Here is a 12,868-nt window from a genome sequence, read left to right as displayed (position 1 = left end):
ATAAATATTTACAGTTGTTAGATTTTCTTGAATGATAGACCCCTTAATTATGATATAATGCCCTTCTTCATGTCTTGTTACAGTCTCTGTTTTAAAATCTGGTTTGTCTGATACTGAGTATGGCTACTCCAGCTTTCTTTTGACGTTCATTAGCATAATAGATGGTTCTCCAGCTCCTCACTTTCTTTTTTTTTTTTTTAAAGATTTTATTTATTTATTTGATAACGCAAAGAGAGAGAGAGTGTGTACAAGAGTTGGGGGGGGTGCAGAGGGAGAGGAGAAGAAAACTCCTCACTGAGCAGGGAGCCGAATGAGGGGCTTGATCCCAGGACCCCAGGATCACGACCTGAGCCAAAGGCAGACCTTCAACTGACTGAGCGACCTAGATGCCCCTCCATCCCTCACTTTCAATCTGCAGATGTCTGTAGGTCTAAAATGAGTCTCTTGTAGGCAGCATATAGATGGAGCTTGTTTTTTTATCCATTCTGATACCCTATGTCTTTTGATTGAAGCATTTAGTCCAATTACATTGAGAGTGATTATTGAAAGATACGCATTTAGTGTCATTGTGTCACCTGTAGAGTTGGTGTTTCTGGTGATGTTCTCTGGTCCTTTCTAGTTTTTGTTGCTTCTGGTCATTTTTTTCCTCCACTCAGAGTCCCCCCCTTAATATTTCTTGAAGGGCTAGTTTAGTGGTCATGAACTCCTTTAGTTTTTGTTTGTCTGGGAAGGACTTTGTCCCTAACCCTTCTATTCTGAGTGAGAGCCCTGCTGGATGAAGAATTCTTGGCTGCATGTTTTCCCCATTTAGCCTGTTGAATATTTCATGCCACTCTCTTTTGGCCTGCCACGTTTCTGTGGATAGATCTATGCAAACCTGATCTGTCTTCCCTTCTTTAAGGACTTTTTTTTTTTTTTTAATCCCTTGATGCTTTCAGGACTCGGTTTCCTTGTCTGTATTTTGTGAATTTGGCTATGTGATATGCCTTGGCAATGGTCAGCTTTTGTTGAATTTAATGGGAGTTCTGTGTTTCTTGGATTTTGATGTCTGTATCCTTCCCCAGATTAGAGAAATTTTCAACTATAATTTGTTCGAATACACCTTCTGCCCCCTTTCCCCTCTCTCTTCATCTTCTGGAACTCCTATGATACAGATAGTACTATATTTTAGTAAGTCACTGAGTTCCCTAAGTCTACCTTTGTGGTCCATTGCCTTTCTTTCCTTCTTCTTTTCAGCTTCATTATTTTCCATGATTTTACCTTCTATAGCACTGATTTATTTGCTCCTCTTATTCGTCCATCCTTATTTTTATAGCCTCCATTTGGGATTGCATCTCGGTTACAGCATTTTAAATTTTGGCTGAAAAGATTTTAGTTCTTTAATGTCTGCAGTAAGGGATTCTCTAGAGTCTTCTGTGCTTTTTCCAGGCCCAGCTAGTATCCATATAATTGTTGTTTTAAAATTCTAGTTGAGACATCTTACTTACATCTACATTGACTAAATCTCTGGTCATTGTTTCTTCCTGTTCTTTCTTTTGAGGTGAATTCCTCTGTCTTGTCGTTTTGGAGAGAGGAAGAAAAGGAAAATTAAAAAAAATAAAAATTAAAAAATTGAGGAAAAAGGAAAAAAAATACATAAAGGAAGCTAGATCCTAGGTATGTTGGTCTGCTTGTTAAAAAAAGCTCGACTGAAAAAAGGTAGGGGCCCAGGCCTGGTGGCTCAGTGGGTTGAACGGCCAACTCTTGATTTTGGCTCAGGTCATGATCTCAGGGTCCTGGAATGAAGCCCTGCACTGGGCTCCGTGCTCAGTGGGGAGTCTGCTTGAGGATTCTCTCTCCCCCTCTCCCTCTGCCCTCCTGTGCTCATGCTCTCTCTTTCCGTCTCTCTAAATAAATCTTTTTAAGAAAGAAAAAAGGTAGAAAGAGAAGAAAAAGAAGAAAGAAATTAAAAATTAAAGAAATATGTATATAAAATAAAATTAAAAAATTAAAAATTGCTCTTCCTGTATCCAAAAAACCAAACAAACAAAAACAGACAAAAACAAAATAAAACAAGAAACAAAAGCCAAAGGAAGCTAGATTCTGTTTCCCTTAGCTCTGATGCTTTGCAGCACTCTGTGATCAGTAGATTCTGTGTGTAAGGGAGTTTGTGCTGGTCTTTTGGGGGGGGGCCCCCGCTGCTCTGATTCTCAGGTGGAATTGCCATAGTGGAGATGCTCCTGCACGGCAAAGAGGAGTGGGGCTTGATGTAGTGGCTCAGTTCTCCACTTGGTGGAGCTCTTTAGCTCACTGAGATGGATCAAGCTGGGAATGGGGGAATGGCTTTGACTTGTTCTCTCCTCTCCACAGCAGGGAATGCGTGCCACCCCTCTTCAGTTAGCCCTCACAGATGCCCAAACAGTGACCCTGTCTGTGTTACTGGTTTCTGTGACATCCCCGCCTTCACCCTGTCTGTGTCCTAACTGTCCTCCTGCCAAACGGTGCAGTACTCCTGTGTTTTTATCTCAGGTGTTGGTTGTGTTTCAACCCCTGGGGCACAGACCGGCACTGATCCTCTGGGGGAGGGTCTCCCTGTATTGTAGCCAGTGCCACAATATCATGCCATATCTCCTGCTTGTCGCAGGAGACAGCTGTGCCATCTCTCAGCAGTTTGGAGTTTATGGTAGATCACAATGCGCAGCTGGTGCCAGGGTTTGCAGCCCTAAGTCAGAGGCTGTTCCGCGCTGGTGAGTGGGACAGCTTGATGGTGCCTGCAGGGCCCTTTGCCCACGGGGAGGCCCTGTCACCTCTATCAAATGCACTCCAAGCTGGGGTACCACTTCTCCCTGTGTGACTGGGGGAAATCCTCAGGCTGCCTCCTGCTGGGGCTCAGCTCTGCTCTCCCACTAGAGCGCAAACCCAGCAATGTCTCAGACTTTGGAAACTTCAGAATCACGCTTCACTGTTTATAGAAAACTGGCAGTGTTGTAATTCTCTGGTTTTTCCCTATCAGTGGTTTTGGGGAATAGTTTTCTTGTGCAATCCCCTGCGTGTGTTTTTACTCTTTTTTTCTTTTCTTTTTTCCTATGCTTTCTCTCTCCTCCTCCTCTCTTGATGCTCCTTCCACTGTCACGGTGCCCTCCCCTGGGCACCGCCCATGGCTCTTTTTTCCTCACAAACTCTCTGCAGCTCCTACATTCCAGCTCCTACATTCGTTTTTCTGGTTTGTAGGTGTACAGCTTTGTTCTCCAAGACCTCCGATTGATTTCTTGGGTATTCAGAATGATTTGCTATTTATCAAGCTGTGTTCGAGGGAGGAGGCAAGCTTAGGGTCTCCCTAATCCTCTGCCATCTTACCTCTTCAAAATTCTCTTATTTTAAATGGGAGCAAAGCATAAGAGTTAAAGGTAGTACATGAGGAGTCAGTTATAAGGAGGGAAAAGGAGAAAGGGAAGAGTGAACAAAGGGGCTCACTCACAAAGCTCTTTATACTGGCCACCAGATGGCACAGTTGTTCCACATCTGCTGGTTGCACTGTCTGGGGAAGGGGAAGGACAAGAGCCAACCAGCCCTTTCAAAGAATAGGGTGTTCATAAGTTGATTCTTTGCAGCCTCGCATGTCTGTTTCATGAAGTAAAAGCAGGCAGGCAGTTTATAATTAATTGCACATTTGAGTATCATGCCATATCAATATCGCCGTTGTAATTTTTGTGAGAAAGGTAACTCTTTAGATACAAGCATCAACAAAATATTAACATTTAAAAATAGAACATAAAACATTACTGTGAAGTATAAGGCTATACTTTGATTTTATTTCGGGAATGCTGCTATTGGAATTGTGGCCTTAAAAATTTATTGATAGCTATTAAATGACTGATAGAAATAACTTAGGTGTGACCAAAATGAGGATTACCTTTAGTAATAAGAGGGACTGGACAAAGGTAAGTGAGATGAGGCATTATCTTCCATTACTTAGAAATTAATTTTTTTAAAAGATTTTATTTATTTATTTGACAGAGACAGCCAGAGAGAGAAGGAACACAAGCAGGGGAAGTGGGAGAGGAAGAAGCAGGCTTCCCGTGGAGGAGCCTGACGCGGGGCTCAATCCCAGAACTCCGGGATCACACCCTGAGCCAAAGGCAGATGCTTAACGACTGAGCCACCCAGGTGCCCCTAGAAATGAAATTTTTATTTGTTTTTTTCAGTTGTAGATATATACTGAGGTTTTAAGAAGGATTCTTTCCACAGTTCACTTATGCATTTAAAGAATATAATTGTCCTAGAACCAGAGGAATTGAACTATAACTGAGGTGTAATGTTTTTATTCTATCCTTATAGTCATAGTTATGGAGGCTTGGTGTAGAAACTAGATTATAAGGGTCCAGAAAACCAAAAATGGTGAATTATGAATATTTTGGTACTTTGAAGAAATATTTAATTCAGGTTATGTGGCACCTTAGGCTTTTGTGGATTGATGCAGAATGTGTATAAATAAGTAAGTAAGTAAGTAAATATTCAGGTTATGAAGATACAGGTTAGAATGAACAAGTAAGTTTTTTCTTAAGATATAATTGACATACAGCATTATATTAGTTTTAGGTACACAACTTAATTTGATATTTGTATACATTGTGAGATGATGACCACAATAAATCTAGTAAACATCTATGACCATACATATTACACTTTTTTTTTTCTTGTGATGAAAACCTTTAAGATCTACTGTCTTGGGGCACCTGGGTGGCTCAGTCGTTGGGTGTCTGCCTTGGGCTCAGGGCGTCATCCTGGCGTTCTGGGATCGAGCCCTGCATCAGGCTCCTCCGCTGGGAGCCTCCTCCTTCCTCTCCCACTCCCCCTGCTTGTGTTCCCTTTCTCGCTGGCTGTCTCTCTCTCTGTCAAATAAATAAATAAAGTCTTCAAAAAAAAAAAAAAAGATATACTCTCTTAGCAACTTTCAAATATGCAATATAGTATTTTTTAATATACTCACTCTGCTGGACATTACATCTCCAGGACTTATAACTGGAAGTTTGTATCTTTTAACCACTTTCATCCGTTTTACTTATTACTCCACCCCTGGCAACCATCAGTCTGTTCTCTGTATCTATGAGTTCTTTTTTAAAAAATTATTTTTGGGGTGCCTGGCTGTTTCAGGCAGTGGAGCATGCAACTCTTGATCTTAGGGTTGTGAGTTCAGGCCCCACATTTTGTGTAGAGATAACTTAAAAATAAAATAATTCTTTAAAAAATTATTTTTTATTTTTAGAGTCCACATGTAAGTGAAGGAATAAGTTTTGAGGGCAAAAACAGTTGAGAGAAGCTGAGGTGTGTGTTAAATACCTAAAACAGAGGAAGAACTCTGGGAGGTTATTTTTGGGCAAAATCCATGAGCATTGGGATTCCTGTGACCCCAAAGAACTGTTTAAGCCTGAAGCTTGGGAAAGATGTGGGAGCCAGACAAGAAAAATATCTTCATGCTTTTTTAAGTACCAGTGAACTGAAAGAAATAGCTTTACTGTGACCTGGGGTTGCAACTAGAAGAACTCTAGCAAAAACCTCTAAGGGGCTGGGTTTCCAGAGAAGAATCCTTTCTTCTAGATATGGGCGCTAGAAAGTGTTGAAATGAGAATTCAGCTGGTACTGTCAGTTTTAACATGACATAACATAACTGTCAGAACTTTGGGTTGGCATTTTAGAAGTGGACAACCTTTGTCTTCTTGAGATTAGTGACCTTATGAAACCCAAAGGGCTTGAGTAGTTTCACTTAATAAATACTATTGCTTGCTAGCCTTGGAATGAAAGAAAAATATAGGAAAAAAAAGAACATAGTCATGGGATCAGTTCTTTATTTTTAGATTTGATCTTTATTTTCAAGCATTTAGAAAAAATGAGATTGGAAAGACACTCAACATTGAGTTTATTCCTGAGGCATCCCCCTACTCACTCCCTAGTAATAGCTACTAGAATCTTATAATCAGTTTGTTCATTTCATTTTCGTGAGAGGGTCTTTATCTTCAGCCATTTTTGTCCTTGAGATCAATCTAAATCTGTTTTGAACTTCGTGTCAGCTCTTCCTTGCTTTTTGCCTTTAATATTTCTATGTTTTAAAGGTTGCCAGTTGCCTCACACTTTCAGTTTCCTTTATGCTGGTTAGCTGAAATTTTACCAGGTATGCTCTGTGACTTAGGGATAGTAAAGAAAATTAATGATGACTATCCATTGCATTTTATAGTTTAAAATTAAAACTTCAGGTGAGTTTTAAGGGAATTCTAATGTAAATTATGAATAAAAAATGAATATATCAACAAGATATGTCAGTGTATGTCTCACTCTACTTTTCGTAAGTATAAGGAACCTTAAAATGTTGGAAAAGAAATATCAATGAGGTATTGCATTTTCTGTGAACCACTATAGCAGAACAGATGTGTAATAAGTGAAAAAATGGGGCAGGAAATTAAGAAACTCAGTTGTAATAAGGCCTCAGATAAAGTCTTCCAATGGTAAAACTCACAGAGTGTTGCTTCATACCTGTCTGAGGTGGAGTGGGAGTGAGGTGTCACACTCTCATCAAAAAGAACCTTCAAGGGGCCTGGGTGGCTCAGTCGTTAAGCGCCTGCCTTCGGCTCAGGGCGTGATCCCGACATTCTGGGATCGAGCCCCGCATCAGGCTCCTCTGCTAGGAGCCTTGCTTCTTCCTCTCCCACTCCCCCTGCTCGTGTTCCCTCTCTCGCTGGCTGTCTCTCTCTCTGTCAAATAAATAAATAAAAATCTTTAAAAAAAAAACAAAAAAACCAGAACCTTCATTTTGGAAGCCCTAGGAATCAGAGACAGAACAGATTGGTCTCTTATTGTGTGTCCCACCAGAGTGAAGAAGCAGTATTCATTCAGTTTAGAGACCTTTTTTTTTCTAGAACCATAAAACTATTTTATTTCTTTAGTATTGAATTGTTCTATACTATTTTTATTTATAATTATATTTAAAGTATATTTGTTTTATATTTATGTAATTTTTATATTTCTATAATGATTTCATATTTGAAACATTATATAATAACTTACAGGGGCTTATACTTGTTCTGAAGAAATCTGGTAAAATAAAGGCCTGTGGATATCAAATTTGGGGGATTAAGTACTTCTTTGTTAACCTATAAATCTTACTTCTGAAGAAAGTTTGAGGCATTTGTAAAACGCATATGTGTCTACAGCTATTTTTAAAACTGTTCAGTTAACTTCCTGGTATTTCTTCTAATTGTTATTGCCTTTGGTGCATTCTGATCTTTTTCAACAGTGATCACATGGAAAATGTCTATGGCTACTTAATGAAGTACACCAACCTTGTCACTGGGTGGCAGTACAGGTAAGTGATTATTCTGTATTACATCCCTCCTAAGAGACCGGAAGTGGGGCTGATAATTTTATATTCTGATATTACTTCTGTACAAACATGGATGGGGAACCTTTTAGAGAAGGATTTACAGTTATTTAAAGTCCGATGAATTCTCCTTTTTAGAGGGTGAGAGGAGTTGACATCTGTCCAGGTGGTACCCTCCGAATGCTTCAGAAGTTAATATTTTTATTATTGAAGAGTAATTGACATGCAATATTGCATTAGTTTCAGGTGTACAACATAGTAACTTGATATTTATGTATATTACAAAATGGTCATTTCAGTAAGGCTAGTTACCATCTGTCACCATACCAAATTATTATAGTATTATTGATTGTATTCTCTATGCCAGACATTATATCCTTTTATCTTATTTTATAACTGGAAGATTGTACCTCTCAATCCTCTTTACCTATATTGTTTATCCTTCCATTCCTCCTCTCCTCTGACAACCACCAGTTTGTTCTTTGTATCAATAAATCTGTTTCTGTTTTGTTTGTTGGTTTTGTTTTTTAGATTACATTCATAAATGAAGTCATTCAGTATTTGTTTTTCTGTCTGACTTATTTCAGTTAACATAATACCCTCTAAGTTCATCCATGAAGTCCCCAATGGCAAGATTTCTTTCTTTTTTATGGCTTAGTAGTATATCTATACCACATCTTCTTTATCCATTTGTCTATCAAAAGACAGCTACCTCTGAAAGTAGTAATACAGAATATGTTAATTAAATTGACTTTAGATAAATTTTTTTAAAAGTTAAAAAAAAACATTTAGGTTGCTTCCATATCTTGGCTATCGTAAATGCTGTGATGACCATAGGGTAATGTGTCTTTTCAAATTAGTGTTTTCATTTTTGTCAGATAAAGACCTAGAAGTGGAATTGTTGGATCATATGGTAGTTCTGTTTTTATTTTTTTAATTTTAATTTTTATTTTTTTCCTATTTTACCCACACCCACACCCACTTCTCCTCTGGTAACTATCAGTTTGTTCTCTATAGTTAAGAGTCTATCTCTTGGTTTGTCTGTCTTGCTCTTTGTTTTGTTTTGTTTTGTTTGAATGAAATCATATAGTATTTGTTTTTCTCTGACTTATTTCACTTAGCATTATACTCTCTAGCTCCATCCATGTTGTTGCTAATGGCAAGATTTCATTCTTTTTGATGGCCATAATATTCCACTGTATGTATATGTACACTTTTTTTATAATAATTTTTTATTATGTTAGTCACCATACAGTATATCCTTAGTTTTTGATGTAATGCTCCACGATTCATTATTTGCATGTAACACCCAGTGCACCATGCAATGTGTGCCCTCCTTAATACCCATCACCGGCCTTTCCCAATCCCCCCCCTCCAAGCCCTCAGTTTGTACACTTCTTTTTTATCCATTCATAGGTCAGTGGACACTTGGGCTGCTGCCATAATTTGGCTGTTGTAAGTAATGCTGCAATAAACATAGGGGTACATGTATCCCTTTGAATTAGTGTTTTTGTATTTTGGGGGTAAAAACCCAGTAGTGCAATTACTGGAACATAGGGTAGTTCTGTTTCCAATTTTCTGAAGAACCTCCATGCTATTTTCCACAGTGACTGTACCAGTTTGCATTCCTACCACCAGTGCAAGAGGGTGCCTTTTTCTCCACATCCTCGCCAGCACTTGTTATATCAGTTCTTTATATATTTTGGATACCAGCCCTTTATTGGATGTATCATTTGTATATATCTTCTCTCATTCAGTAGGTTGCTTTTGGTTTTGTTGAGTATTTCTGTGGCTGTGCAGAAGATTTTTATTTTGATGTAGTCCCAGTGGTTTATTTTTGCTTTTATTTCTCTTGCCTCAGGAGACATCTAGAAAAATGTTGCTATGGCCGATGCCAGAGAAGTTACTGCCTGTGCTCTTGTGTAGGATTTCTGTGGTTTCAAGTCTCACATTTAAGTCTTTAATCCATTTTGAATTATTTTTGTAAATAGTGTTAAAAAAGTGGTCCAGTTTCATTCTTCTGAATGTAGATGTCCAGTCTTCACAACACCATTTGTTGAAGATACTGTCTTGTTTCCCGTTATATGTATATTGTTTCCTCCTTCATTGAAGATTAATTGACTATATAACTGTGGGTTGATTTCTGGGTTTTCTATTCTGTTCCATTGATCCTGTGTGTCTGCTCTTGTGCCAGCACCATACTGTTTTGGTTACTGTTTTGTAATATACCTTGAAGTCTGAAATTGTGATACCTCCAGTTTTGTTTTCCTACTTTTAATCTTTAAGTGACCTCCATACTGGTTTTCATAGTGGCTGTACCAATTTGCATTCCCACCAGTAGTGCACAAGGGTTCCCTTTTCTCCACATTTTTGCCAGCATGTTTTATTTCTTATCTTTTTGATTCTAGCAATTCTGACGGGTTTGAGGTGATATTTCATTGTGGTTTTGATGTGCATTTCCCTGATAATTAGTGGTACTAGGATCTTTTCATGTGCCTGTTGGCCATCTATTTAAAAAAAAAAATTTTTTTTTTATTAATTTGAGAGCTAGCGAGAGAGAGAGAGGGCATGCGTGAGTGCACACAAGCAGGGGTGAGGGGCAGAGGAAGAGGGAGAAACAGACTCCCTGTGGAGTGGGGAGCCTGATGCAGGACTCTATCCCAGGACCCTGGGATCATGACCTGAGCCGAAGGTAGATGCTTAACCAGCTGAGCCACCCAAGCGCCCTGTGTATGTCTTTTTATTTTTTATATATTTTTAAAGATTTTATTTATCCTTTAGAGAGAGAGTGCACACAAGCAGCGGGGAGAGGCAGAGGGAGAAGCAGACTCCCCTCTGAGCAGGGAGCCTGATGTGGGGCTTGATCCCAGGACCCTGGGATCATGACCTGAGCCAAAAGCAGATGCTTAACTGACTGAACCACCCAGACACCCCTATATGTCTTTTTTAGAGAAATTTCTTTTTTTTAAAATTTTTTTTAAAAGATTTTATTTATTTATTTGACAGAGATAGAGACAGCCAGCGAGAGAGGGAACACAAGCAGGGGGAGTGGGAGATGAAGAAGCAGGCTCATAGCGGAAGAGCCTGATGTGCGGCTCGATCCCATAACGCCAGGATCACGCCCTGAGCCGAAGGCAGACGCTTAACCGCTGTGCCACCCAGGCGCCCCTTAGAGAAATTTCTATTCAGGTTGTTTGCTCACATTTTAAGTGGATTGTTTGGTTCTGATTTTGGATTTTATGAATTCTTTATATATTTTAGATGGTTACTCCTTATTGGATAAGTCATTTGCAAATATCTTCTCCCATTTAGTAGGTTGCTCTTTCATTTTGTTGATGGCTTCTTTCACTGTGCAAAAGCTTTTTAGTTGTAGTCCTAATTGTTTATTTTTGCTTTTGTTGTCCTTCCCTGAGGAGACAGATCCAAAATAATATTGCTAAGATCAGTGTCAAAGAGCTTACTACCTGTGTTTTTTTCTAGGAGTTTTATGGTTACAGGCCTTATGGTTAAGTCTTTAATCCATTTTGAGTTTGTTTTTGGTATGTGGTGTAGGAAAGGGGTCTAGTTTCATTCTTTTTGTGTGTAGCTGTTCAGTTTCCCCAATACTTCATCAAAGTGTTGACAATAGACTAAAGTTACTGTTATATTAGGTTTATAATTACTTGTTCACCTGCCTTGGCCTTTTTAAAATACTTGTAGTGATTAAGCTTTTAGGATGGTTTGGAGGCAGCAAACAAATTTATGTTTAGATGCCTATTTTGTGCAGGATTCTCAAACTTCTCTGGGACCTTGGAGAGTTTAAATAACCAGTCCAAGGTCACACAGGCAGTCAGTAATGAGCAAAGCCGGGGTAGAATTGGTAGTTGTGGAGAAGAGGGATTAGACTTTTATTTTTTTTATTGTGGTAAAATATACACAAAACAAAATTTATCATTTTAACCATGTATAAGTGTGCAGTGTAGTGACATTAAATGCATTCATTTTTTCTGCACTATCTATCTGTAGCACTTTTCGCATCTTCTCAAACTGAAACTGTACCCGTTAAATAATAATTCCCCATTTCTGGGGCGCCTGGGTAGTGCAGTCGTTAAACGTCTGCCTTCAGCTCAGGGCATGATCCTGGCGTTCTGGGATCGAGCCCCACATCAGGCTCCTCCCCTGGGAGCCTGCTTCTTCCTCTCCCACTCCCCTGCTGTGTTCCCTCTCTCGCTGGCTGTCTTTCTGTCACATAAATAAATAAAATCTTTAAAAAAAATAAAATCTTTAAAAAAAAATAATTCCCCATTTCTCCCTCTCCCACACCCTTCGCAACCACTATTCTACTTTGCTTTGACTGCTCTTGGTACCTCATAAGTGAAGTCATACAATATTTGTTCTTTTGTGCCTGGCTTATTTCACTGAGCTAGTATCTTTAAGGTTCATCCATGTTGTAGCATATGTCAGAATTTCCTTCCTTTTTCAGGCTGGATAATATCCTTTTTTTTTTTTTTTTTTTTTTTAAGATTTTATTACTCTGTTGCATGTGTGTGCCACATACTCTTTATCTGTTCATCTGCCAATGGATGCTTGGGGCGCTTCCACCTTTTGGCTGTTGTGAATAATGCTGCTGTGAATACTGCTATACAAATATTTGTTCAAGTCTCAGCTTTCATGTCTTTTGTGTATATACCCAGAAGTGGAATTACTGGATTACATGGTAATTCTGTGTTTAATTTTTTGGGGGGATTTCCATACCGTTTTCCATAGTAGCCACATCACAAGCGTTCTAATTTCTCCACATCCTCACCAACAGTTGTTATTTTCTGTTTTTTGGTGTTTTTTTTTTTTTTATAATAGCCTTCCTGATAGGTGTAAAGTGGTATATCACTGTTGGTTTTAAACTTCTTAAAAAATGATAATATTGGAATTTGAACCCAGACAGGTCTGACTCCAAAGTCTATGTTTTTACATTATCATCATGCTGCTTCTAGTTCACATGTCATTTGGATGCTTCTGCTTTTGGGTACGATAAAATAACAGGAGCTGAATTTTCTTTCCTACCTTAAACAACTTGAAAATGGGGCATAATTTGTAAAATAATGATATCCAGACATTTAAAAGAACGGGAGGGGCGCCTGGGTGGCACCGCAGTTAAGTGTCTGCCTTTGGCTCAGGGCGTGATCCTGGCGTTGTGGGATCGAGCCCCATATCGGGCTCCTCCGCTATGAGCCTGCTTCTTCCTCTCCCACTCCCCCTGCTTGTGTTCCCTCTCTCGCTGGCTGTCTCTATCTGTGTCGCATAAATAAATAAAATCTTTAAAAAAAAAAAAAGAACAGGAGGAGCACTGATGAAAAGGTAGTTGTTTAACAGAGAGGGCAGTTCGGGCTGTGTTTAGTTGGATGTGACATTAGGTAATCCAAATAAGACTGACATACAGGAAGTTAGAGATCATATGGCAGGTCAAAGCTGGATATGAAAACCTAGAAGGGAATCATCCCCATTGAAGTTAAAAGGGCAGTTCTCCAGGGTTCCCATCTT

The 12,868-nt window shown here is 39.1% G+C and overlaps 1 protein-coding gene across 1 annotated transcript in view; it reads left to right on the top strand.

The window, feature by feature from the left end:
• Positions 1–12,868, top strand: part of OSBPL11 (oxysterol binding protein like 11) — an 84,695-nt gene that overhangs the window by 18,798 nt on the left and 53,029 nt on the right. The window contains exon 2 of the mRNA XM_002916768.4: positions 7,268–7,336. Within this exon, the coding sequence (XP_002916814.2) occupies positions 7,268–7,336 (69 nt within the window). The remainder of the gene's footprint in view (positions 1–7,267; positions 7,337–12,868) is intronic.

Source organism: Ailuropoda melanoleuca, chromosome 1 (assembly GCF_002007445.2).
Source record: "Ailuropoda melanoleuca isolate Jingjing chromosome 1, ASM200744v2, whole genome shotgun sequence".
In the NCBI taxonomy this organism is placed as follows: domain Eukaryota; kingdom Metazoa; phylum Chordata; class Mammalia; order Carnivora; family Ursidae; genus Ailuropoda; species Ailuropoda melanoleuca.
The sequence above is the reverse complement of the archived record's forward strand: the minus strand, read 5'-3'. Positions and strand labels throughout refer to the sequence as shown.